This window comes from Tursiops truncatus, chromosome 8 (assembly GCF_011762595.2).
Source record: "Tursiops truncatus isolate mTurTru1 chromosome 8, mTurTru1.mat.Y, whole genome shotgun sequence".
NCBI lineage: Eukaryota > Metazoa > Chordata > Mammalia > Artiodactyla > Delphinidae > Tursiops > Tursiops truncatus.
In genome coordinates, this window is record NC_047041.1 from 2,910,459 (window position 1) to 2,937,440 (window position 26,982).

Genomic DNA, 26,982 nt, shown 5'->3' on the forward strand with positions numbered 1-26,982 from the left:
TATAATTCTGTCCTTCCTTCCAGGCTCTCTGCCTGGTTGACTTCTTCCCACCCCTCAAGGCTCAGTTCAACGACTCCCAGCTCCAGAGTCCATTCCAGGCCACCCTGCCCCGCTTATTTTCCATCGCATCACTGCCTCCTTTTCTTCTCCACCCTTGTATAATTGTGTGTTTATAATCTGCTTTTCGCACTAAGATGTGAGCCTTCTTGCAGGCCAGGACTGAATCTCGGTCACCTGTGTATTGCTCGCCACCGGGAGTAACGCCAGCACATAGTAAGGACTCAATGTGTGTTAGGTAACTGAATAAATGAATGAGGAAACGATGCGCACCAGCTAAACTGACAGCAAGATGCCTGTCATCACCCTGACATAATGGACAGCATTATTTTGAGATCTGCCGCAATAATTGTACACAAAAAGCAGTCAACTATAGAGGAGAGGCTATGAACAACCTAAAAGAATTTCACCTTTTCTCTTGACCATTGAGACATTTTGCTGAATACCGCCTAGGAAATAACCTTAATCCACACCTCATGCCCTTTATTGTAAGTCTAACAGAGGGGCCATCTCTCTAAATGGAATGCTGGATATAAAGAAATTATGATTTATTTCTATAGTTAGACCCAGAACCCGATTATCATGGTATTAAGTGCAAAGCATCCCCTTGCCTAGGTGAACCTCTCACTAGAGAAATGGGAACAGAGTTGATTCTAGAAGTCACTTTCAGATGAAGAATTCCACGTCAGCCATGAATGCCTTTGCTATTTCATTCACCTCTGCCCAAGAAACTACCCAGAACACCTCAATTCCGTTTGCAGTGATGAGAAAGCCTCACCGCATCTCACACCCCGTGCCTGCCATGGGTACCCACGTAACACGGACCACTGCCGGTCCGCGCGTTAGAGAGGGCTCCCTCCACAGACGCCTGCCGAGGCTCACGTTTGATCTCCCTGCCTTATCTAACAGGACAAGAAACAACACATAGAATATGAAAATAACCCATTAATAGCCAGAATAAATTATTAATTTATTTAGAGGACTAGTCCAATAATGATTCTTGTTCATTGCATTTATTAAAAGGAATAATTGATTGCTAAGAGGGTATTAAAAAAAACACACATAGGGACTTCCCTGGTGGCGCAGTGGTTAAGAATCTGCCTGCCAATGCAGGGGACACGGGTTCAAGCCCTGGTCCAGGAAGATCCCACATGCCACGGAGCAACTAAGCCCACGCACCACCACCTACTGAGCCCACGTGCCACAACTACTGAGCCTGTGCCCTAGAGCCTGCGAGCCACAACTACTGAAGCCCACGAGCCGCAACTACTGAAGCCCGCACGCACCTAGAGCCCACGCTCCACAACAAGAGAAGCCACCACAATGAGAAGCCCGTGCACCGCAACGAAGAGTAGCTCCCGCTCGCCGCAACTAGAGAAAGCCCACGCACAGCAATGAAGACCCAACGCAGCCAAAAATAAAATGTATTTAATTAATTAATTAATTTAAAAAACACACACGAAACCTGCTGACTCTAACTCCTGAGCGAAAGTGCAGAACTTCTGTTTCTGCAGGAATAACAGAGGAGGTGTGCTAGATACAGCTGTAGACGGGCACCCTTACTCCCTCTCCCTGCTTCTCTTTATGTTCACAGCTGAAAACTAAAGACTTAAAATAGTAGGTAGGTTGGACTTTTTCATTCCGACCTAGGACAAGAATCTTCTTTGGGACTATAAAGGAAACCTGGTCATTTGGGGGAGGGGGTCATGTTATTTAACTTTTCTGGGTCTCAGTTTCCTCACCTATAAAGTGGGAATAATAGTAGAATCTACGGTATAGATTGTCATGAGACAGACGTAGCACTTGGAACACTAGCTGGTTCTTGGAAGTGACTGATGAATCCTGGGATTAACTCTGCATAAGATCTACGTGCTCTTTGGTTCCATTATTGATGCCTCACAGGTAGGGTCTCTTTTCCGGCACAGCGGCTGATCTTGAGAACCAGTTCCCTTTGGCCAGTGGTTTGATAACCCACCATTTAGCCTATCCAAGGCTTGAGAAAAAGACACTCAAGGGAACCACTTGCTTGAAAGACACTCAAACCTAAAAGATAAGAAACATGCATTTTCCAGTGACACCTCGGTTTGCTGTTTTATGTAGAGAAATGCAATGTATCATATAAATGAATGTTGAGACAAACTGAAGTTTAATTCTATATGCACTGAAATGATCACCTTAATTTTAACTGACTTTAATGACAAATTGCTTAAAATATATGGCTCACTTCAATGCCTCTGGAGACTAAGTATGCTGAATGTAATTTAATATATTTTAAAGTGTTGATGTCTCAGGTTCTTCCAATTTTTATACTGATACTTTTAGGAGTTAATGAGATATTTGAGAACCTGCTCTCTATATACACGTATAGCTATGATTTCCTTGATTCCTCTCTTTTTACCACTCCTAGTTATTACAATACCTGAGCAAAATTAACATCCTGGTACTTTAATGCTGATTCTACATAAGAACAAAATACCAGTATTAATGACAGTGAATGCTAGTATTTTATTAAAAAGTGAGCTATGTCACAGCCCTCGTCTGCACAGCCTTTGTTCTTTGTTCTACAGGGGACAGGGCTTGCATCCAGGGCTGAGATTCCTCTGTCCTCTTGGACTAAAACTCTACAGGTAAGGAGACTCGAGAAAGAGACCCTAAGTAAAATATATTATCCTATGGAAGACTAAACCAGGTCCACAGAAAATATATCTGCCACTGGGAGTTAAGAGGGAGGGCTGCAGAGGAAATTTGGTGAATTAGGGCAGGGAACTCTCCACCCCTCCTTCCCCTCTTCACCAAATCCTCATCATACCCTCCCTTCTATTTTCCTTAATTATCGGTGGTCATCATACAAAACACACACACACACACACACACACACACACACACACACACACACACACCCAGTCCAATTCTAAAATGACTCTATTAGGAAATTTGGATATGGATTTAGACACAAAAAGACCCTCAGGAAAATATTTATGACCAATAAACAAGAAAAAAATCAATTTCAATTTCATAAGTAAAGTAGAAAAAGGGAGTAAAAAAAAAAATAGGCGCCTCTGAATGGGTTTTAAGTAGGGGGAGGTGGGGTGATGCTTTCTAAATCAGAACATCCATGTTTGATTCAAAGTAGTGACATGGCAAATAATTTTCTGGGTGCATCTCAAGATGTAAGTAATTCATCATGTAAATACCACAATAATGAGAGTCCAACAAAACCACAGTATTCTGTTAGTTTAAAGTAGCACAGAGTACAAGTATCGTAGCCACCAGCACCCTTACACTAACTCCATCAGCCTAGTCTGGTTAACCAGCAAACATACCTGGAGCATCTCTCCATTTTTACTACCTCCACCACTGTCAAATCTGCTGCCATTCCTCACCTGGATTCTGCATAACCTCTACAGGTATCAGAGTTTCCACTCCTCAGCCTTTGAAACCACTCCCCAAATGGCCAGCCAGCACCATCTTGCTGCAACCCAGTAACTCAGGCCATGTCACGGCTCTATTTAAAATGCTCTGATGGCATCCTCTCATATAATGAAATGAGACCCAAACCCATCACCTGGCTTTCAGAGCCTTGCCCGTCTGACCCCTCCCACCTCATCCTATATCCCTCCCCATTGTCCACTCTGCTCCAGACACAGTGGTCTCTTTTCTCTTCCTGCAGCACATGAAGCTCGTCCTCCGTGCCTGGAGTGGTCTATTCTCAGACGCTTCTCTCCATTTTGATCTCAGCTCAACTATCACTTCCTCTCAGAGAGACTGTCACTAACCCACCAACCTATAGAAGCCACCCAGGCGACCTGGATCATAGCACTTCCCGGTAGTTCATATATTTGTATAGGTCTGTTTGTTGGTTCCCTCATGAGAACAGAGGCTCCAAGAACATATTATGTCTCTCTTACTCACCGCAGAATCCACGGCCCATCACATGCATGTAAAAAACATTTCAACGAGAGAATGAGTGTTTACCCTGCACCAAGTACTGCTAAATACTTTATATGGACTATTTTATTTAATCCTTCAGACATCCCTACAAGGTAGTTTCTATTAATTACTATTCTTATGTTACCAGTGAGGTTAAGTAAGTAAATTTCCGAGCTGATACCCGAGTCCATTCTCTTAATCATTCCCCTAAATCCTCTCTGTATTACACTACGATATCCTCCAGGGAATAATGTCCCTGATGCGTTTCCACAACCCTATAAAAAGCCTTCTCCTTCATTAGAAAAAGATCAAAGCCGGTTCCTTAGTCTTAATGTGGGGTTTATTTTACGGTGTCCTGCCTGCTTTAAAATTGGTGTTTCCATACCCAGCACACACGGAATCTACAAATGGGGACGTGTAAGACGGTTGCCACGACTAAGGCCACGGAAGCAATGGTCTGCAATCAAACCCCCATCCCTCCAGGCTTTAGGCGTAAGGCCTTGAGCAGGTTACAAAAGTGTCTGTACTCCTGACCCTCATTTGTAAAACAGGGATGAACACACAGCTGCAAGTGTTAAGTGAGGTACCATGTAAGGCACGTGGGGACAGAACAGGACCAAAACTCAAAAGGAATTCTGTGAATGTTGGCTAGAATTGTTATTATTATTAAACATACTTCTGCCTACTTAATTACCCAGTACACCCTGATTCTCACCGAGCTGCATCACACAGATTACAATAACCCCGATGTACTGCCCCTGGGACTTCTCCATTAAGACAGATCCTTCCTCTCCCTCTGCTTTTAGCTTGGGTGGAGGTGCAGAACCCTTGAGCTGAGCCTCCCAGGGCTGCCGGGCACGGGGAAACACTAACTTAATAAAAATCAGCGATAGGACCTGGGAGAGTCCACGCACAGTCCTGAGCCATTTGTCATACCACTCGGGAGGAAACTAACACACGAGGAGAATCTGACTGCGTAACATTAAATAATCACCTAGCAGCCGGAGTGGAAACCAGAAAGCTCAGTATCTCTGACCTGGATAAATAAATGTCTTCCTCAGGTTGAGCAAGCCCACTGGAGGAAACCACAGGATCGGGGACCTGGAATTCCGACCTAAAACACAGAGGTGTTTGGAAAACCGCAGCTTTGGGTTTTAACCTGGGACGCAGGATGGGCAGGGAAGTGCGAGGCCTCCCCAATCGGCCAAGTGCAACTGGAAGTGCTGAGCCCAAGGGAAGCTGTGTGGCCAAGGAGCGGGGCCACGTGGGACTGGGACACGGAGACATGGGGACATGGCCCTCCCCTGACAGCCCAAGGCCGGGGCGCCAACTGGCAGTGGCCGCAGAAGTCGCAGAGAAACAGCGCGGCCCTGCCAGCTCTCAGTGACAAAAGGAGTGTTTATAGCAGGCGCGCTGACAGCTGTCCGAGTGCCACGTTTATTTACAAAATGTTAGTTAAATTACTGACAGTTGGCGCCGTGGAGGAAAAGCTGGGAGGAAAGCTGACATTTCTTGATCTGGCGGGTGCTCACAGCTCTGGTTCTGCTCCCCCATGCACTTATTAATGCCTTTATCTGCTTGTTGGTTTGTCTATTTACGACTTCTGCCTTCTTCACCAGCCATTGCTGTCAAGAGGCTATGGCTGTCCCAGCAATTAAACTGCCCCATGCAATCTGGATCCAAAGTTCCTTGGGCTAAAAGTTGCCCTGAGGATTGACTGGATAGCCCCTGGGTCTGCACTGGCTCAGACCCAGCCTCAGAAGCCTCCAGAAAGCCTCCTGAGGGCAGGTGTATATCCCCAGCCTGTTCTCTGCAGCATCCACCCACCGATGAGAAGCGTAGGCTCGTGAAATGGTGAATAATGACATAATCAGCACCATCTCGTTATTCCTCTTCTGCTGATCAGAGACAGGTTTTCTGTGATGAAGCCAGACAAAGCGATTCCATTTTTCAGTCTTTCTGGCAGCGGCAATGAAGGGAGAAGAACCTGGCTGACAAATGAAGATCAGCATTGTGGCTGCAGAGAGGTTTAGACAGTGGAACACATTTCTGAAACACATACACAATTCCCTTCCCTCAAAAATATATATTGCCTTAAACTGGTCTCTTTAACCTTTTTTTCCTACTGCGTTTCTTCTGATGTCAAAATAATGTGTTTTCGGGGCTTCCCTGGTGGCGCAGTGGTTGAGAGTCCGCCTGCCGATGCAGGGTACACGGGTTCGTGCCCCAGTCCGGGAAGATCCCACATGCCGCAGAGCGGCTGGGCCCGTGAGCCATGGCCACTGAGCCTGCGCGCCCGGAGCCTGTGCTCCGCGGCGGGAGAGGCCACAGCAGTGAGAGGCCCGCGTACCGCAAAAAAAAAAAAAAAATGTGTTTTCACTGACAATTTAAAATATACAGGTAAGTATAAGTTTGTTTTCTGTGTCTGTGGGTCTATTTGGAGGGACAAAGTAGGAATTTGGGATTAACATATACACACTATTATATATAAAATAGACAAGCAATAAGGATCTACTATATATCACAGAACTATATTCAATATTTTGTAATAACCGACATGAGAAAAGATTCTGAAAAAGAATAGACATGTATAACTGAATCACTTTGCTGTACACCTGAAACTAACACAACACTGTAAATCAACTCTACTTCAATTAAAAAAACACAAAGTGAACCACTGAAAAAAAAAATACAGATAAGCAAAGACTAACCCTACAGGCCTCGTCTGACGTCCTACTTGAAATCACGGCCTTCACCCCCTTCCCCATCTCCCCACACTCTCCAGTCTTCTCCGAGGCCTGCAGCACCAATTAATAGATTCCATATGTTGTATGTATTTTGTTTCTGCGTGTTTTTGTGTTTCTCCCAGAAGGAAGTTCCATGAGGACAGGGACTGGTTTGTTAACCAGTAAGTTCCACAGTGGCTAGAACTCTGCCCGGCACATGCCAGCAGACAACAGATATCTACTGAATTAAATCCAACGTGACCTGGCCACGCAGAGCGTCCACTGCTCAGTCTACATGCCGACAGACCCCAACTGCTCGAGGCTCAGATTTGAAATGGGTCAAGTCCCTCCCCCTCTAGGAACGGGCCAGCTTCAGAGAGTGACCTCCTGCTGCTCCAGGCCAGTGTCACCTTCTGGCCTCGGCAGCCCAGCTACCCACAGTCCCTCCCTGCCTCCACCAAAGTCCTGAGTCCCCTTCCGGGCTCCTCCGACCCACCCCTCCCACATCCTACATCACAAGTGGCTCCCAGACCAGCAGTGGGATCCTTCCCAACCTCTTTCTGAGGTCCTAGTTCTGAAGCCTCCCCTACCTGGCCAGACTGGAGGCTTGGTGAGGGCAGGAACTGCGCCCTATTTATCCTTATAGCCCACACGGGGCTTAGCAATGCCCCACACAAGGGAGCATGTGTGCAAAGAGTTCTATGACCCAGATGTGGCGACTTGGGCTCAAAAGGTAGGCTATTTTTACTTTCATTAGATTTTATAACATTGGCCTCTTTCCAATTTTGGAAAACTAAAACTTGATTTTTAAAAATCTAATAAAAATAGGGCTTCCCTGGTAGCGCCGTGGTTGAGAGTCCGCCTGCCGATGCAGGGGACATGGGTTCGTGCCCCGGTCTGGGAGGATCCCACATGCCGCGGAGCGGCTGGGCCCGTGAGCCATGGCCGCTGAGCCTGCGCGTCCGGAGCCTGTGCTCCGCAGAGGGAGAGGCCACGACAGTGAGAGGCCCGCGTACAGCAAAAAAAATCTAATAAAAATAGAAAACACAAGAAGAAAATCAAGGTCACTGATAATTCCACGATCCAGAAGCTTTACGAGCATTATTGTGTTGGCAGAAGGGCCTTTCAGTGTTTATTATTTTTAGCAGGCATTTGTGTGCACACACACTCCCGTTCCAGGGCTCTGAACCATTTTTGACTGATGAATTATAGACCAGTTAATTATCTGAAATGACTTAGAGGTCTGCCTTTGTGCACACTCAGATGATATTAATTTCAAATTATTAGAAAGATAAAGAAGATGTGATTCATATACACGATGGAATATTACTCAGCCATAAAAAGGAACGAAACTGGGTCATTTGTAGAGAAGTGGATGGACTTAGAGTCTGTCATACAGAGCGAAGTAAGTCAGAAAGAGAAAAACAAATATCGTATATTAACGCATATATGCAGAATCTAGAAAAGTGGTACAGATGAACCTACTTGCAGGGCAGGAATAGAGATGCAGATGTAGGCAACGGACGTGTGGACATGGGTGGTGGGGGGAAAGGGGGAATGAATTGGGAGATTAGGATTGACATATATACACTACCATATGTAAAACAGATAGCCAGTGGGAACCTGCTGTATAGCACAGGGAGCTCAGCTCGGTGCTCTGTGGTGACCTAGATGGGTGGGTTGGGGGGGGAAGGAGGTGTAAGAGGGAGGGGATATATGTATACCTATAGCTGATTCACTCTGTTGTACAGCAGAAACTGACACACCATTGTAAAGCAGCTATACCCCGATTAAAACAACAACAAAAACTGACTGGGTCAGAATTGTTAATGTCATGAAAGACCAAAAATAAATAAATTTTAAAAGAAAAAGAAAGTACCTAACGTTAAATGAAGAACACTTGCAGGATAATAAATAAAATTTATTTTTATATAAAGCAAAAAACACAAAACTGTATCCAAAGCAATATACCGTTTAAGGATATTTATTTTTGGTTAAACTCTTTAAAAAAAGAAGGAAATGATCAAAAAGTTCAGGGCTGTGGCCAGCTCCTCAGATACAGAGTATAAGACAATGGGAACACAGGTGATGGAAGAGTAGGGGAAGGGCACACAGGTGACCAATTTGTTACGTATTTATATACAGATACACTACATACACATTGATGTATAAAATATTTCACAATAAAAAGGAAAATAATCCATCTTTGGCTCCCAGGATACTTAAAATATTGCGCTACTCAAGTAAACATTTTATCAAACCTTTACTAAGGGCCTGTCATAAGCCAGGCCCGGCATGAGGGGCTAGCAGTCCCCCAAAATAAACACAGACCGATCTCAGGGTGAAGAGTGACGCACATCCTTCATCACATCCGTCTGCCTGGGCCATAACCCCATCCCCACTTTCTAGTAGAAAAGAATTTAGATAAAGAATTAATAAAAAAAAAAGTTCAAATTACAGAATTAAGAGAAATTATAGAATTAACAGAAAAGTTCAAAATGTATTTCCGATAGAAACTATATGTAGCTACCTCCTTTAAAAATAGGAGTATGTTTCATTAACATTTGACCTGCAATTTAGCAGTATTATTGTAAAATACAGACCCAAAACACCATCGGTGCACACTGTGAGGTCAATCAACAACCCAACATCAGCCCAGGCAATAATTACAAAGCAAAACCAACAGGAATTATTTTTTAGAAGTAGGGAAAAACGTTTTCAATTAAAATAATAAAGTGAGAATAGCAGGTTTGTGGCCTTTCTGCTAAAGCATTTATTACAAATCATTCTTTCAGGACATTTCACCAGTTGCAACCATCATTAAGACCATGAGCGACAGGGGCCTGGTGATGTGGCTGAGGCCTTGATCATACAGGAAAATTAAAGTCTAGGGATGGCATACTGTTTATTCACCCAGGAAGCCAACGGCCTTGTTCTCGGGGGGAATTTCTTGTTCCACCAAGGAAAGGCTCACAATGTAACAGTTGGAAGTGTCCTCATACTTTGTGAATCAGTATGAGTCTAACCAAAGACAGAGACACAGGAAAAGAGTTTTTCCCTACATTCTGGTAAGTGCTGATAAGACGAGAAGGCTCAGGTGATTTGGGAACTCCAGGGACCTCGCTGGCTGGTCCCTGACCCAAGGATACAAGGCAAATATGCGCTTTGCTTTTAAAGAACTTATAACTGAACAAGGGTGGGACAGGAAAATAATAATAAAATACAGAAAAGTGAAAAAACATGTTAATATACAGCAGCCAAAATGATCAAACTGCTCCAGTGGCTTTCAAAATACTAAGAACAAAATGGGAAGCGGTCACTGTGATGCCTGTGGTCACCGCGGCCAAACAGCCTGGCCTTGGCTCTGCCGTCCTCTCCGCCGTTTGTTGGAGCCAAGGATGCCCCAACCTGTGCACCTGGGTGTTTGCTGTGTTTCTGCCCAGAACATCCTCCCCATGTGTACACACACTCACTCCCTCTCTTCGTCAGATCTCACTCAAAGGCCCCATCTCAGAAAGACCCGCCCCAACCAGTGTGTCTCAAATTAGCACCTACTCTCCACGTTCCTGGTGTTATTTATTCCCATTTCACAGATAAGAAAATAAAGGCTCAGAGAAGTTAAGAGTTTCCCAAATCAAGTTCCACCTCAAAGCTGTCCCAACTCCGAGTCCATCTTTTTTTTATTTGTAATTTTCATTTTATTTGCCATTTAGTTTTCCCATTTTTGTCCAACTTTCTTTTTCTCACTTTCAATATTTTTTTTTATTGAAGCATAGTTGATTTACAAAAACCTCTATGGAGTCCATCTTTTTTCCACTACATAACACATTCTCAATTAGCATGTTTTACGCACATGATCAAGAACTGAGTAGGATATATGTTTAGGCTCTGCATTTGTCTATGACATCTCACCAAGCTATAGAGAAAATCCACAGGGCAGGCATCCAGCTATTGGAAGCTGACCTGTGTTAACCCATCTCCTTGAAGTCCTATGATTTCATGTCGCTGTTACAGCTTCAAAAAGTCGGTCCTTCTCGGGGTCAAATTCTGTACTATCAACTGGTCCACCTTTCATTCCTCTTTCCTTTTTGTTAGTTGGGAAAACCATGTTGTGAATAGGATTTTGAAGATCTGTTGAAAATGTAGGCTTGAAGGGAGAGTATAACCCAGAAGGGGCAACAGCCAGTGCACTTGGTCTAGCAGGACAGGCACCAGCTCTAATACACCTTAGGTGAAAACAGAAAGCAACAGGGAAGTCATCTGGTTTGGATAAAAATTCAAAAACTTATATCTCTAAACCTCCCATCTACGCTGACTCTCCAAGTCTTCCAGCCGGCGCACTGGAAGGGCAGGCCCGTCTCTCCTGAAGACTAGAACTGTCTGGGGATGGGGCAGGACTTGGCCTCTGACGACTCCCACCACCTGGTCTGAGCCAGCCCAGCATCCCAGGGGGCTCCCTGGAGCCAGGCACCAATCACTATTCCGTATTAATGGCAACAAGCAAAGCAACTATTTATTTCAATACCAAAGTTCACCCTAAGGGCAGGGAAATGTCAAACTGGATGCTTAATGAAGTTGGTTCAAAATGCTCTAGGGGTGCAATGTGAAATTTTCAGGCATAAACACAGATGATCCAAGGAGACAAAAACTGTAAAGACCTCACTCACCTCCTCAGCATACACAGTGTGTAGGTTTGATTACTGAACAGAGATATGAAGTATGTGCCAAATAATTCTTCTCAACAGCTCATTAGGCCTCATCCACCTCTGATTTCTACGAGTCCATTAATTCCAAATGTGTGTCTGCTATACACACGCACATCCACACCCGATTGTGAAACACCGGCTTAATTTCACTGCGTAATATCCTCGAAACGGCAACATCAAATCTTACCTCGAAACGGTAAGACATCAAATCGGATATTAGGCAGATTTTAAATGTTTACAATTTTCGCATGTGATAAATGAAAATGACAAAGAATAACAGATCCAAGAAAGATGATACTTCAGTTAGAAAACACTAGACGGGGACTAAGCACCTAGTACTGGCTGCCACACAACCACGAAAGAGCGCGAGCCTGGACAGACTCCACACGGACACTCCACGGAGCAAATAACACGGACACAGGTGCTGGCTTTGTTTATGTGGGATTTTATTTATTTCTCATCCCCTAAAATTGGAGCTGCTTTGATTATGTGCTCCTGCGTTCTGATTAGTTCCTGCAGACACTCAAGCTCCTAAATCCGTCTTTTCTCACTCCTTGCTCCTTCTCCAGTTTCTTTTTTTTGCGGTACACGGGCCTCTCACTGCTGTGGCCTCTCCCGTGGCAGAGCACAGGCTCCGGACGCACAGGCCCAGCGGCCATGGCTCACGGGCCCAGCCGCTCCGCGGCATGTGGGATCTTCCCGGACCGGGGCACGAACCCGCGTTCCCTGCATTGGCAGGCGGACTCTCAACCACTGCGCCACCAGGGAAACCCTTTCTCCAGTTTTGAGGCCGCTCCTCCTCACCCTGTTCTTCCTTTACTAGGTCACTGACACTTGCTGATTCCTCTGCCTAGAATGTGATTCCTGCTGATCCCTGCAGGGCTGTCCCCACTATCATACCCTGGGCCACCCTGCAAATGCCCCTGTCCCTACACCCCAGGTCATCCTGCCCCTTACCCATATTTAACTTTTCACCACGCAGCATACTGTTTGTCTCCTTATTTGTGTACTGGCAGCTGGTACCCATGAGGCACAGTTGTGCAGGTTGTGCCCTGATCAAGAGCCCCAGGTGGAGGGGGTTGAATTCCTGCAGGTCTGTCTCTCCAAACAGGAGCCCTAGTGAATGAGTCAGGCTGGAGGAAGGGCACCTGTTCCTAAGTGGTCTGTGCAAGTTGCAGGCTGAGAGAAGATGACGTTCATTCACTGCATGCAATCTGCAGCCCCGTCTCCCTTTGTAAAGATAGCTCTGTGGGGAGAGGAACTGGGGCCCAGAACAGTGCCTGGCCCGTACAAGATGCGCAGTCAGCGGTGCCGAAGCGAAACATGGATACAGTACAGATACAGGAAGCTCCTATCATGTGCCAGGCACCGTGGACCATCCTGAAACAACAAGGAGAACAAAAAGATCCCACTCCCCGTACCACAAAATTGTGGAACACAGCCACGTTACATCCTGCTCTCTCTGCATGGCCTCTGTTCCCTGAGGACCCACCCACACAAGGCCTTTCCCTCCTCCCTTTCCTCTTTCCCCAGAGCCACAGGTGATGGCCCCACCACCTGACTGCTCTTCTGAAATCTGCCCTTTGACAGTGGTTTCTCTCCTTTTTCTTCAACATTTTAAAGAGCAAGGCTACAAATCATCCCATCTGTCTCTTTTCTGTGTGTCAGTTAAAACACTGAATGTTAGAATATCTCTAGCACAAAAGGTTACACTAAATAAGACACCTCCAGCCATTAATGAGCAATTTGTCATCTAAGAGGTATTTTCACTAATTATAGCATGTCTGGAATTGTAGCCATTATGGACATGTGCTAATTTACTTCAAGGTAGAACTCTTCTTTGTCACTGGTTTCCACGTACTTGTAGAGTACAGCACATTTTTACTTGGTTCAGAGATGTAAAGACTGAAGCAAATGGAAATCAAACACTTGAGGCTTCAGTTTGAAAAGGCCACAGTTCCCCCTTTCAGACACATGCAAAAGCCACCAAAAGCCTCGCCAAGAAACTTTAATAAGTGCTTAAGTTTGGATTAAAAAAGAATCTGTATATTTCTATGCAGCTGAGATCAGACAATATGCATTATACTAGTTGTACTGGATTAGACAGGGTTATGCTAGCTACCGTAACAAATAAACTCCAGAATCGCCGAAGCTTATCACAAAGGAAGTGTATTTGAGTGCATTTTTCCTTCATGCAATAATCTAAGGAACGAGGTTGCTGGTCAGCTGGCAGGGCAGGGGCCGAAGCCCTCTCTGCGCGGACATGCAGTAACTCCGCTCACAGAACATCTGCCAGATGGGACACGGTTTCCAAGGTGATTTGGGGCATCAACATCCAGATGGCGTAAGGAGAAGGGGCCTGAAGTGTCTCCCACGGGAGCTTTTCAGGGGCCAATCCAACAGAACTTTTGCTCACCTTCCTTTGGGTAGAACTCTGTCACGTGACCACACCTAAATTCAAAAGAGGCTGGGAAATGCAACTGGGAAAAGCTTTGGGCCAGGAGGTGGATGAACAACTTACATATTTTTGAACAGCTAAGAATCTCTTCGTCAGGTGTAAGGAACTGAACAGAGCAGAATGGCTCCTGTTCTCATTCCCCACATGGGAAACGGGGGCTGGGCACGCTGATTTTCTCAGCAGCATCCCATGGTGGGTTGGGACAGAGCCAGGACTAAAACTCAGGTCACCCTAGGGGAATTCCCTGGTGGTCCAGTGGTTAGGACTCTGCGCTCTCACTGCCGTGGGTGCAGGTTCAATCCCCGGTTGGGGAACTAAGATCCCAAAGGCAAGCGGCATGCCCCCCCCAAAAAAAAAAAACTCAGATCACCCTAGCCTCAGACCACTGCTCACATTCCAAAAACAATGAAACTCACCAAGACTTTTCAACACCTTCCTCTACCAAGATGCCCCTGGAGCTGCAGAATCTGCACCAACCATCGCCAGCCTGGGCTCCGGTGCCCATATTCCTGTTCCACGTGTCTCTGGGCAGTGGCCCCAGGATCATGAGACACAGCAGCACGATTTGCCCACGGCAGATACATTTCACGCTCTGTCCTTCCCCAGCTGTAAAAAGCTAATGCTTCCTGAGTGCTGGGCGCTGCTCTAAACGCCCCGTATTTCACTCCTGGATCACTACTCCTATTATTAGTTCCCTGAAACAATGACAAATTGAGGCCCAGGGAGGTCAATCAAGGTGCCAAAGGTCACACACTTGCAAAATGGCAGAACCAGGATTGGAACCCAGAGAGAGGTTTCGCCCTGGACCCTGTGCTCAATCATTGCGCTCTACAGCCTTAAGGTAAAATTCCCTTCATCGAGAAAGTTTCAAATAAAATAATGGACACTGAATACTGTGTTAAATTTCAGGCTCACAGGCTGATTTCTGCCTACCTGCCTTTTCCTTCCCTCCCCCCAAGTTCATGGGCCTTAAGCTAGAAACTAATCCCGATTTTCAAGTGTTTATTAGATTTTCCATAAAACCGCTTGTGAAAGTGGAAATGTAAAGGTCCTTTAGATTCCGCATGTGCAGACTTTATGAAGTATGTCACCCTGTCCCGTGATTCCCTCCACAAGGCCTGTCCTACTCGCTGTCCTAGAAGACAAGGCTGGATCACACACACCCCATCTGAGCTCTGTGTATGAACCCCCAAACCTAGACCAATAAAGAGCTACACCTGAGCTTCCTGTTTTCAACAAAAGATAGATTTCACTATTAGTAGCTTACGGTTATTCCTAATGAACTTTTCATTCACTCGAAAACTACTCCTTGATATACGCCACGTTCCAGGCAGTCATTTAGCCACTGTAGATGAGAGCAATGAAGTCAGTGGCCTTGGGGATCTTACATTTTAGTGGAAGAGGCAAGACATAAGTATCCGATAAATAAATAACAATTTCCCAAGTGTTAAGGGCTATGGAGAAAGCTGAAGCTACGTAAGGGGACGGAGTGATGGAGGGCTGGGGTATGGCTATTCCAAACAGCATGGTCTGGAAGGTCCTCTCTGAGGATGGGATATTGGAGCAGACACATGAATGGCACGAAGGAGCCATCACACAACATTAGCAGGTCCTGGGAGAGGAAGGAGCATGTCCTCAGCAAGAATGGACTCGGTGGGTTCAAGAAGGACAGGGAAGCTCAGTGAGCTACATTCTCGCGAGCAGGACAGGGCAGGTGTCTGATAGGTAGGCGGACACCAGTAATAAAGCCTTTTATGTGCATTTCATTCTAAATATAACTGGAAGCCTTTGAACACAGTGATGTGATTTGGTTTATATTCTGGAATGACAACTTGGTCTACCAGGCGCAGATGGACTCTGGGAGAGCAGACGTGGTGGAAACGGGAAGACCAGATGAGATGCCACGGGAACAGTCTTGGAAAGGGTGGATGGCAGCTTCGACTAGAGAGATCGTGTTCCAGATGGTGAAAATGGTCCGCTTCAAGATGCATCTTTTTTTTTTTTTAAATAAATTTATTTATTTATTTATTTTTGGCGGCGTCGGGTCTTCCCTGCTGCACGCGGGCTTTCTCTAGTTGTGGTGCGCGGGCTTCTCATTGCGGTGGCTTCTCTTGCTGCGGACCATGGACTCTAGGCATGCGGGCTTTAGCAGTTGCGGCTCGCGGGCTCAGCAGTTGTGGCTGCGTACTCTTGAGCGCAGGCTCATTAGTTGTGGCGCACAGGCTTAGCTGCTCTGTGGCATGTGGGATTTTCCCAGACCAGAGCTCGAACTCGTGTCCCCTGCATTGGCAGGCGGATTCTTAAGCACTGAGTCACAAGGTAAGTCCCAGGATCTATCTTAAAAGTAAAGACACACAGGATTTATTGATGGACTAGATGTAGCATAAGAGACAAAGAAAAAATATATCTATGAGGCTTTTGGACAGAGTAGCTGGATGAATGGTGGTGTCTATGCCCAAGATGGGGACAGATGGAGGGAATCAAGTTGGTGGTGGCTGGCAATGGGTTACATGGAGCTGGTATCAAGAACACCGCTTGGGAGGCAGAGCTTGAAACACGTGAGTCATAAAAGTGGATTTGAAGATTAATACTAGGATGTACAGCCTGGAGCTCCAGAGTGAAGGAGACTGGTCAGGATAGAGAGTAGAAAACTGCCGCAGGAAAGGGCTGAGGGTACACGGTGTGTGATTCAGCGTAACTGGGGATTCTGAGAGATGGGAAAGGAAATGTCCTGAAGCCACAGTAAGTAATGAGGAGAACATCTCTCCAGCTTTCAGGCCTCATGGCAACAAGGATACAGGAGAGAAGCAGCCACTGCTGATCGGACTCCAGGAGTGCAAATGATCCAGGGAACAGCCAAGTCTCAGATGAAGCAAACGCTGAGGGGAACATTCAGAGAGGAGGGAGGGGACACAGGGATTTCGCTGGTGACAGGTCACGGAGGCCAGAGGGTAATAAAAAGTTTCAGAAGATGACAGAGAGTTTTGCAACTGGGTCAGATTATCGATTGTACAGGACCCTATGACAATAAGAATCAAAACATGATGCACAGTCTCTGGTAGATCTTTGACTTCTGAGGTGGCTAATAAGATAACTGAAAAGTAAGATGCAATAGGGTTTGTCCCGACGGTCTATTAGGAAGAAGAGAGTAATCAATTCTAACTACATTCCTACTCTGGGTCAGCCTCCTAGACATCTGTGAGGAGTCTGGGAGCTGATGACTGGGGGAGGAACAGTCATACCAGGAGCATCGTACACAGATATTATTTAAGCAGTCTCTATAACACCCATGTGTATCAGTTTCTGGGTTTGTTACAACAGAGCATTACAATATGCATGGCTTGAAACAACAGAAATGTACTGTCTCACATTTCAGGGGGCCGGAAGTCTGAAATCAAGGTGCTGCAGGGAACATTCCCTATGAAACCTGTAGGAGAGGATCCCTCCCTGCATCTTCCTAGCTCTGGTGCTTCATGGGCAACCTCTGGCACTCCTTGGCTTGCAGCCTCATTGCTCGAATGTCTCTGTCATCACATGGTTTTCTCCCTGTGTGTCAACTGTGTCTCCGCAGGTCATCTTCTTATCAGGACACCAATTGTATTGCATTGGGTTCCCAACCTACTCTGGTGTGAATGCATCTGAATAACTAGTTACATCTGCAATGAACCTATTTCCAAATATGGTCACATTCTGAGGTACTGGATGTGAGGACTTCAACAGATCTTTTTTTGGGGGGAGGGGGTGCGGGTCAGGAGGGGAGTGATGCAATTCAACTCACAACACTGAAGTACTGCTTTTTCCAGTTTTCATGTATAACTTGTGCACCAAATAAAAAATAATTTGCATGTATTTTTTTCTTTCTTCCTCGTGGGTTCTGACCAGTTAGAATTGTTTTAGATTGAGCTTTCCTGACGAGTAAACGTGTCCAAAGATGATTCTTCTGAGCGCAAGAGCACTTTTCCCCTCATCCACTACATTGTAGCCTGTTTGAAAGCCACAGAAGATCAAGAAATTATTTTCACACAAACGTATCTTCCTTTCCTCTATGCGGCCAGCAAAGCTTTATCTGAAGGTTGATGTCAGTTTTGTCATTTTCCATCAGCCTGGTGGTTGATGCTGTTTTCATTAAAAATTCTATTATTTAAAAAAAACCCATCAGCAAGATTGTAAGATTAATTCATATGTACTTTGTACAAGACAAATCTAACCTCTCAAAAGGTTTCTAAGCCAAAACATCTCACACTGACAAAGCAGCGAGTTGGCCAAATACACCCAAATAAACCCAAATAACTCAACCACGTGAATCAATGAGATTTGGGGAAAACAGATCATGAACAACTGAGACTGCTATATATAATTTAAACTACTTCAAGCCCCATGGCACACGGCTGCAGGGAGAAGGATTGTTCCTGTAGTTCCGTCAGCAAATTCCGAGATCGGTTTCTCATGGCAGACACACTGGTCTTGCCCCAGAACTGCACGGGAGAAAAATGACCAAATGCAGAGAGGCCCCCTTTTCTCTCGTCACCATTGCCGTGGAAGTCCTGAGCTGGCCTCTCAGTGAATAGGTGAGAACGAGGGGAAATGCAATCACAGGGCTGCAAAGCTGGAGGGGCTTAACCACCCCCAACAGTCGATGGCATCCCTACCCTGGCTTTCCCAGCTGACTCCAGTGGACTTGTCATGGAAGAACCAGTCTTCCAAGGAAAAAAGGTCTACAAATCCTAAATCTATGCATGAACTCCTGACCCCATTATCTGCGTCGGATAACCTGGCTCCATAGAACATTCCATATGTTTGTTGTTGTTGTTGTTTTTTATCTCATAGGAAATTCATCTTCAGAGCCATGAACTGTCATAACTTTCTATGCAACAATCTTGTGACGAAAAATAAAGGAATACCTTTCTCCTCACTCCCTCTCTGATATAAAATAGCTCAAGAAATTATTTGAACAGAAGAAGATTCCTAGGATCTAAGCAGATGTGTAGGAGAAACACACAGAGAAGTATAATTAGACATGGATCGAGAGGCATTCCTCTCCTCATAGACCTTCCAGAAGCCAGACACAGTACATCTATCAAAGTGTTGCCACATGGGTGTTTAAGCTACAATAGGTTATAGGGAAAACTGCTAAATGTGTTGCTGTTATACACACACACACACACGTATACACACGTGTGTCCATTTGTACACATGGAAAGAAAGAGACTAATTATATAATTACAGACAAAGCTTTGTGTACACCATTTCATTTTAACCCCAAACGATCCTTTGAGGTAGGTAGTAAATGTCCTCTTTATATGGAAGAATTTTTAAAACTTGCCCAAGAGAACACAGAGAAAGTACTTGAGTCCGAGTTAGCGGCACCCTGTCTTCCAGTCCGTTTTCTCTCTGGCACGCCACTCCTGCTGGAATATGAGTTAGGAAGGTCTGGTTTGCTGAAGAGCTTTGTCTCCTTCAATTGCACTCACGTGAAACATTCCTACTGCTTCCTCCCTGCCTTTGGCTCACAAGTGCAATTTGAAATTGCATCCTAAACCCAACCAAGTCTTGATTTCCTAACAACACTATTATTTGACCATCTGTGTGATGTTAATGGTATTATTTATTTATTGCACCAGGAACCCATCAACCTGCTCCCAAGGAAGCAAAATGATCTCAAATCATGCAAAAATAAAGTTGCATTTTACCCATCAGTGGAGACTTTGAACTTAAGAGAATAAATGTGCCATTCATATTAATTATAATTTGTTCAGGCTTCCCCAGGAGAGATGCCAACGGTCCTATTCCTAGCACAACAAAGAAGGAAATTTATGGGTGAAGGTGTCACCTACTCTGCCTCGCACTGCTAGGGCCACCAGAGAGACTGGCTTGTGGGCCTCAGAGAAGTGCGCTTCCACCTCAATGTGTGCAGTACCCCACTCCAAAGAGATACATGGTAATTCTGAGGAATTATTAACTCCCTGTGAGAGGGTCCAGGATTGCTGATATCTGAAGCAAACGGGTGGAAGAAGAACCACCCATTTGGATAAAATTCTGACTTGAACAATGTATGAAGATTCTATGATCCTCTGATGCGAAGGGACCTCTAGAGGCCAGCCGGGTCATTCCCTGTGTCCCCATCGTGCCACAGACCACACCACACCTGACCCACTCCCATACCCAATTCCTAAAATACCTCAAGAAAGGAGGTTCTTGTGCCCCAGAACAAGGAAGGACCACGAAACGCACTCGGTTTCTGGGAAGAGAAGAAGCTGGCAATGAAGAAAAGAAGGAACAGAATGAGGAAAGCCCTTCGGTACGAAAAGAGAATGAGCTTAGTATTCAGACAAAACTGGTTCTCAGCCCCAGGCACATTCACCATCCAACGATGTGATCTGGGAAGTGGCTCACTCTGCCTTCCAGTGCTTTGCTTTCGTGATCTGTGAAACTGGAATAATAACTGTCTCCACCTCATGGCGCATCTATGAGCATTCAACAGGTCTGTGCTGGTAGAGTGGTCAGTGCCTGTCTGACAGATAGTAAACAGAGCTGTCCCACCCAGCCAGAGGCAGAACTGATAAAGGCTAAGAGGGCCAGTTCTAGTAGCAGAGGGAAGCAGCAGTTAGGAGACAGCGTGATGATAAACGTCAGCCAGTTCTGTCAAAGGCACCCACAGTCAGTAGGATGCTTTTGCACTTAGTAGGACAAGGTGACCCTGTCTCAGGCACAGGTAGCCCTAGGCCAGGGCTCACAGCTGCGTGACGCAGTGTGGCTGGATGTCAGCTCCTTCTCACCCTTGCAGGAAGCCCCCTTTGTGGGAGACTGATTATCACTAGCCTCATTAGCTGAAAAACCAGGTGGTTGAACTCCCTGGGCTCTGCAATCCTTTCAAACTCAAAAGAAAAGAGAAGCATTTCTGCAAAGCACCGAACCTTGCCGGTGAGGAGTGCTGGAGAACCAGGCTGCCCCTCTCCTGTTAAGTTCTTTAGGTTCTCCTGGCAACTGGCATCGCCCTTTCTCCCGGTGCCCCACGCTCGACTGGGTGTTCAGTTTTGCCATCTTAGTTTCTGGCTCCTCAACAGGCTGTGTGTGCTTCCAGGAGCCTCCCTCCACAGCCCCATCTGTCCATGCTCTTCTGAGACCCGGTCCACCCAGTGGATGCCTGGCAAGCCGCAGAGGTGAGCAAACAGGGGTCCATCCCGGTAGCGGCCAAAGCGGCCAGAGCAGCCCACGCTTCCTGAGCGGCACTGCTGCTCTGAACAAGTTAACTCAGAAACAACAGATCCACAGTTACATGACCAGACACCCACTGACAGCAGACCCCAAACAGAAAGAAGGATGGGCAGAGACGCACAGAAGGATGTGCCCCTCTTTACCTTGAAAATGCTAATTTCCCTGAGGTCTACCTGGGGTTGAGTACATCATCAGAGAGTAGCATTTCTTCAAAGGCTTAAGGACTGGATAGGGGAGTGACCTGGCAGAAAAATGGCATACGTTATGGGGGCAGCTATGAAGTAACAGACAATGGACACAGACCATCTGTGTCCTGGACGGAAAGACACCGGCTCAATTACTGACGTGTGTCTGTAACCTCCACCAGAGCAACGTCACACCCAACGTAGCATGACCCAGACGCAAAGGACAGTGAGCCAGGAACACATCCGGGGCAAGGACAACACAAGACAACTCAGGAAAAAAGGGCAGAGAGGGCAAGGAGAAGATGGTGATCGTAGGCACTCCTTCCTTCCTTCACTCACGCAACAGCTATTTACTGAGCATCTTGTGTCCGCCAGACACTGCACAGAATAAGACCGAGAAGGCCCTCATCCTCAAGGAACGTACAACCCAGGTGGGGAAGACAGATCGGGAGCAACTAACCAAACAAATGAATGGGAAAATCTCAGATACAGATGATCGCTCTGAAGAAACAATCCAGGATGGTGTGTCAGCGTGCGGCTGGTGGAAGTGGTAGAGGGTCACTTTTATTTGGGTGTCAGGAACAGCGTCAGGGAGGGGGTTCCACCTGAGCTAAGGCCACAATGATGAAGAGCTGCCCATGGGAAGATCTGGAGGAGGGGTACCTCCACAGCGGGGGCCATGCATGGGAAGGCTCTGTAGCAAGAGTACGTTTTCTGTGTTCACAAAACAGGAGGAAGGTCAGGATGTCTACGGCAGCGTGAGTGAAGGAAAGAGGGGGACCCGCACTCAGAGTTTATTTGCACAAGCCCTGGTCCCAGTCATGCCCTAGGAACTAGGGACAGAAACCTGAAGAAGGTGGAGCTGTGGCCTCAAGAGGCCATGGAGCAGCTGGAGAGACTAACAGAGAACCCATCAGCTTCGAAAACGAAATGCTAAATGCTTTCCATGATATGAATTACATGCACAGTCCCCTACAGCTGGAAGGGGCCCCCATGGCTTTTCTCAAGTATGGAAACCACATTGTTCTCTGCTATTCCGTGGAACTGCTATACCGAAACCCAACTTCCTTCTTGTGCATTTCTCAGACCTTTTATTTTTAACTCATATTTTTTTAAAAAAGCACTTAGCAGATGACCCCCAAGGAAACAACTCACTTTACTGGTTGCGGCCTTATTTGGGGAAAACATGAAATGCATCCATCAAAGTTGTCCAGTGACATGCTGACATTTAGTGACAGTCTCTAATTAATGAGACCCACGCGCCGGGCCTCTCAGGCTCTCCTGCCCCCATCAGAGCAATGCACCCCACCCACTGGGAGAGAGGGTGCTCTTCTCTGACCACCGGAAGACTACCCACCCACGCGATGATGGGCACATCTGCCTCCACGGCTGATGACCTCTTCAACCTCTGCGTCCACAGCCTGGTCTTTTGAGTTGGACCCAAGGCCCTGGGGTGAGACGCCTCAGCCTCAAGCCTTTCCACAACCAACACCCAGCTCATGCCCTTCGTGTAAGAACCACTCCACACATCTTAGTGGTCGAGCCCAGCTGTATAGAGGCTAGGGGATACTTCTGTTTGGTTTTCAGTCGTCTCATCTGTTCAGTAAACATGTGGGAGCACACGGTGCTCAGGGCATCACAGGGCGGGATCCTCGCTTCCAAGAGCTAGCAGCTCCCCATCCACGTGGAGAAGGAAAACGGAGAGATAAACAACATTGCAAGACAGGGTGTGAGACAAAATGAGCGGAGAGACGATGCCAAGTCTCTGCAAGGAGTCGCGAGAACACAGAATGCGGTGGGGAAAGCTCGCCCTGCAAAAAGCCAGGGAGTCAGCATTCCAGCCTGGCCACGTGCTAACTTGTGTGATTTTAGGTAAATTCCCCTCTCCAGGCCTCAGCATCCTCATCTATAAAACAGACATAATTTAGTCTATTTCAGAGAGCTGTTGTGAGGATTAATTATAACTAACCAATAACTGATAGTACCATTCATCATTCAACATTATTATTACTACTCCTCGTAATCTGGCTTCCAAATCTCCTAGCTGTGCAACCTTAATCAAATTATGTAAACTCAGCTTTCTCATCTGTAAAATGGGATAATCATAGCACCTACAACCAGAGGGGTTGTATTAGGGTTAAATGTTAATGTTAAGAGGTTGGATGATGGGTGAGATAGTGTGTAAAACCCTTAGAATACTCCCTAAGACATAGTGAGTACTGGAGAAACTTCAGTTCATGTTATTATTATTGCATATTCTATTTTATGAAACCTCACCCTTTTTAAAAAAATACGCATACAGACTACTGGCAGGAGGGCAGAAAGACTAGGACACTGCAAATTGTCTGTCATTCTATTCAGACTGTGGATGTCGTATTAGGTGAAAGGCTTCCTGATATGTCTACAAGGATCATTAGTGTTCACTGGAGGAAATAAAACATTCTAAAAAGTTTCCTCACATTAGAATCTGCTGCTGAAGCATTCGTTCTTTGGGAACTGCAAAAGATCCTCAAAAAATGAAAGTGGTGAGAACAAAGCAGAATCAAATGAAATTAGAGCAAAAAAGTCCTCTGCTGGTTGAGACGAAAACTACAAGCATGAACCTCAGGGTCACCTGCGGTGAGAGGGAGAGGGTGGTTCTCAGGGCAGAGCAGGGACGGCTGTGGTCTGTGTAGCTTGGTCACATGCTGAACGAAAAAGAAAGAGGTGAGGATGGGAGGAAGGAAGGAAGGGAGGGAGGGAGGAAAGAAAGAAGGAAGGGGAGGGAAGACAAAAGAAGGAAGAGACGACCCACATACACACAATAAAAGCAAAAGGGAAATAAATAACCCAGAGCCCTGAACCACTCGACTGTTGCAACCTGGAATCGGGTTATGTGCAAATTTAGCAATTTCTATGCAAACAAAATACATTCTGAAATTCCTACTTGCTTCTTTGCACACAGCATCACAAAATGCAGAGCCTGTGTTTGAGGGTTTAAGGGTTTCCGCTCCACAGAAGTGCAGCCCAACACGGGGCCCCTCCTTGTCTGGTGCAGGAGGGCCTGGGGAGGACGATGGCCATCCTGTGGAGGCTTGAGCGCCATCTGCACGGTCCACCTGCTGCCCCGCTCACATCCTACATTAGGCCCATGGCCAACAGGTTGGTGTCATGCAGATCCCAGCTCCTCTAATTCCTGCCCTGTAGGGCTCCCTCCACTGGGAGGGTCTTCCTCCTACTTGTCAGGAAGACAGTCAATCTCAGTGGCTGGCCCTGGACGTCAGGAGATGTTCCAGGAGGGCCTTTTTATGCCAGGGCTGGGCTGAAAAAGCCCCACCATATCCCACTCCCTCCATCTACAACCAGTCAAGCCCAGTAAGTCTACAGCATATGTGACAATGCAAACAAATGTGAGGGCACGAGAGACAAGGAGAGGGGCCTGGAGTGAGTCAGGAAGAGGCATGGAAGCAAAGACAAAGAAAGAGAAGCCAGCCAGTACACGATAACGCGATTTTTCAGAGGAGCTGCTCCAGGCCCCAGCTGAGCACCTGACAGATCCAGCAGAGTCCTCATTCTCATGAGCCCGGGGACGGCCCTCTGAAGACCAGATCCCTCCCTGCCCAAGTCCCCTCACTGTTCCTATGATACGGCAGCTACATCTGTCAAGGCCCCGTGGCTACTTCTTTATCCCCAAATGTCTACAGAGCTGACCGCCTTCCTCCTTCTCCTTGAAAGTACCTTCCCATCCGTTTCTAAAATGTTCTCAGTATGAGACTGTCTCCATCTTGTTTCTTGAGGGCTATATCTTGCAGCCACGGGTTAGGGAAAAGGGGGCATCCAGGGGACACTAAATGTCATCGACTACATTGCTTAGAGGTTTGTTTTTGTGTTTCTTTCTAAATAGTCTGAAATCAGGGCATATATCAAGTTTCCACAAAATCCTTTATAAAGCAGATACACAGTTATTTCAGGTGTGAGGTGTGAGGCAGTTAGACATTCAACCTTTGCTCAAAATAGTCCCTAACTCAGGGCGCAGTGGAAGAGGTGGGTTTCCGGAACCAGTGAGTACCCTGGGGGCATGAGCGCTAGCTCGCCAGAGACAAAGGAGCATGGGTGCTTGCAGACTATGACAGGCCCTTAAATCACACGCTTCCTTTGGCAATGTCCTGACAAGTCAGCTCTGTAACCCAGTGTCCCTTTTGCAACATTTTCTATCCCATGGGTATTGCCTTACGGGCACCATCCATAAACCTTAGAAGAACAGTCACAAAAGGTGTAAAAGAGTGGGCACCAACACCAAGGTTCTCTCTCCAAGAATCTTCACGTACAAAGGATGGGAATACTGCCATCCTGCCTTACAGTCAGCTCAATGGCCCAGTCTGGAAAACTTTATTTAAGCAGGCATACATTCTTCCCATGGATCTTCTTACCTTCTCCCTCCAGCTGACTCTCATAAAATTCCAGCGAGTTAAGACCTCCCATTGCAATCACTAATTCTGTGTTGCCCTTCTGTGAGTGGTATCGTTTGTAGACACTGGAAACTGAGTTAGCATTTCAGGAGGCCGGCGGGAAAGGGAGACAGATTCACCCTACCTTACTCAAAACATAGTCAAGATTCTTCTTCTCCTTCTCCAATTCCTGTCAGCCCTAACCCCAGACGTCAAGCAGGACCCAAGCCAACACTGAGACCCAGTTTCCATTTGGGAGATGAGTTTTGAATATATTGCTTTAGTGGACACAGCACAGTTAACCAAAGTAAACGATCTTTTCCACAGACGAATCACACTCATATCCATGGCTTCAATCTCAGAAAGCCATATTCAGACAGAGAAAGCACGTCCCTCTGGCTACCAGCTCGTGGCATGAAGACACCCCAGGAAAGCTCAGACACAGTCAGACCCAGGACAAAACAGCAGCTCTGCCAGCGCACAGGAGCGGGGCTGGCAACACCCCGTGGCACAGGCAGAGTGACGGCATTCACAGAAAGCCAGACCCGGCCTTTGGGACTCATGAACGCCAGAGGAGACGGTTCACGCCGAGCCCCAGCCAGGCCCCCAGTCACCACGGCCACTGGTTTCAGGTACAGACAGTGCTCAGGCCGCTGGCCTCCATCTCAGAGACCCCCTGGCCCAGCCTCCCCTCCTGCTTACCAAGTCCTGAGCCTAGGAGGCCAGTTTGGGGGAAACAGCTCATCTCTGGAACCTCTGAGCGTTTCCCTGTGACCACCACCTTTCCGGGGCAGAGCACCCAGCTCAGCCATGAATTGTGCAGCCCAGGGAAGCAGCGACCTCCCCGCCAGCAGCTGCAGAAAAAACACCTGCACCTCTATCCCTCTCCCCCCATCCCCTACACAAATCACTGTCGATTCAGAGAAGAATGGCGGCTCCCTACCTGAGGGTGGCGCTCTCCCCCTGCCGGACCGTCACGTTGTCCATAGCTTTGGGGAAGGTGGCATCTCCGCTGCGCACGGGCACTCCTGTGGGTACAAGGAACAGCAGCCTGAGAGACACGACCACGAGGCACTTCCAGGGCAGGAACAGGTACCCACAGACCCCCATCCTCGACGGCCACAACTTCCCAGAACTCCGGCAGCCGCTCGGCACACGCCCCCTGGGCGCGCACAGGAAGTGGGTGGGGTGGGGTTTGGCGGAGGAGCGAGCACGGGGCCCCGGAGGCGCGGGCAGGAGAAAAGCGCGCAGACTCCTCCAAGTCTAGTGTTCCTCCCC

The 26,982-nt window shown here is 46.9% G+C and overlaps 1 protein-coding gene across 3 annotated transcripts in view; it reads right to left on the reverse strand.

The window, feature by feature from the left end:
• NTM (neurotrimin) overlaps window positions 1-26,982 on the reverse strand; it is a 931,021-nt gene that overhangs the window by 373,568 nt on the left and 530,471 nt on the right. For all 3 annotated transcript variants that reach the window (XM_033861762.2, XM_033861763.2, XM_033861764.2), the window contains exon 2: window positions 26,648-26,732. In XM_033861762.2, coding sequence (XP_033717653.1) covers window positions 26,648-26,732 — 85 coding nt within the window. The remainder of the gene's footprint in view (window positions 1-26,647; window positions 26,733-26,982) is intronic.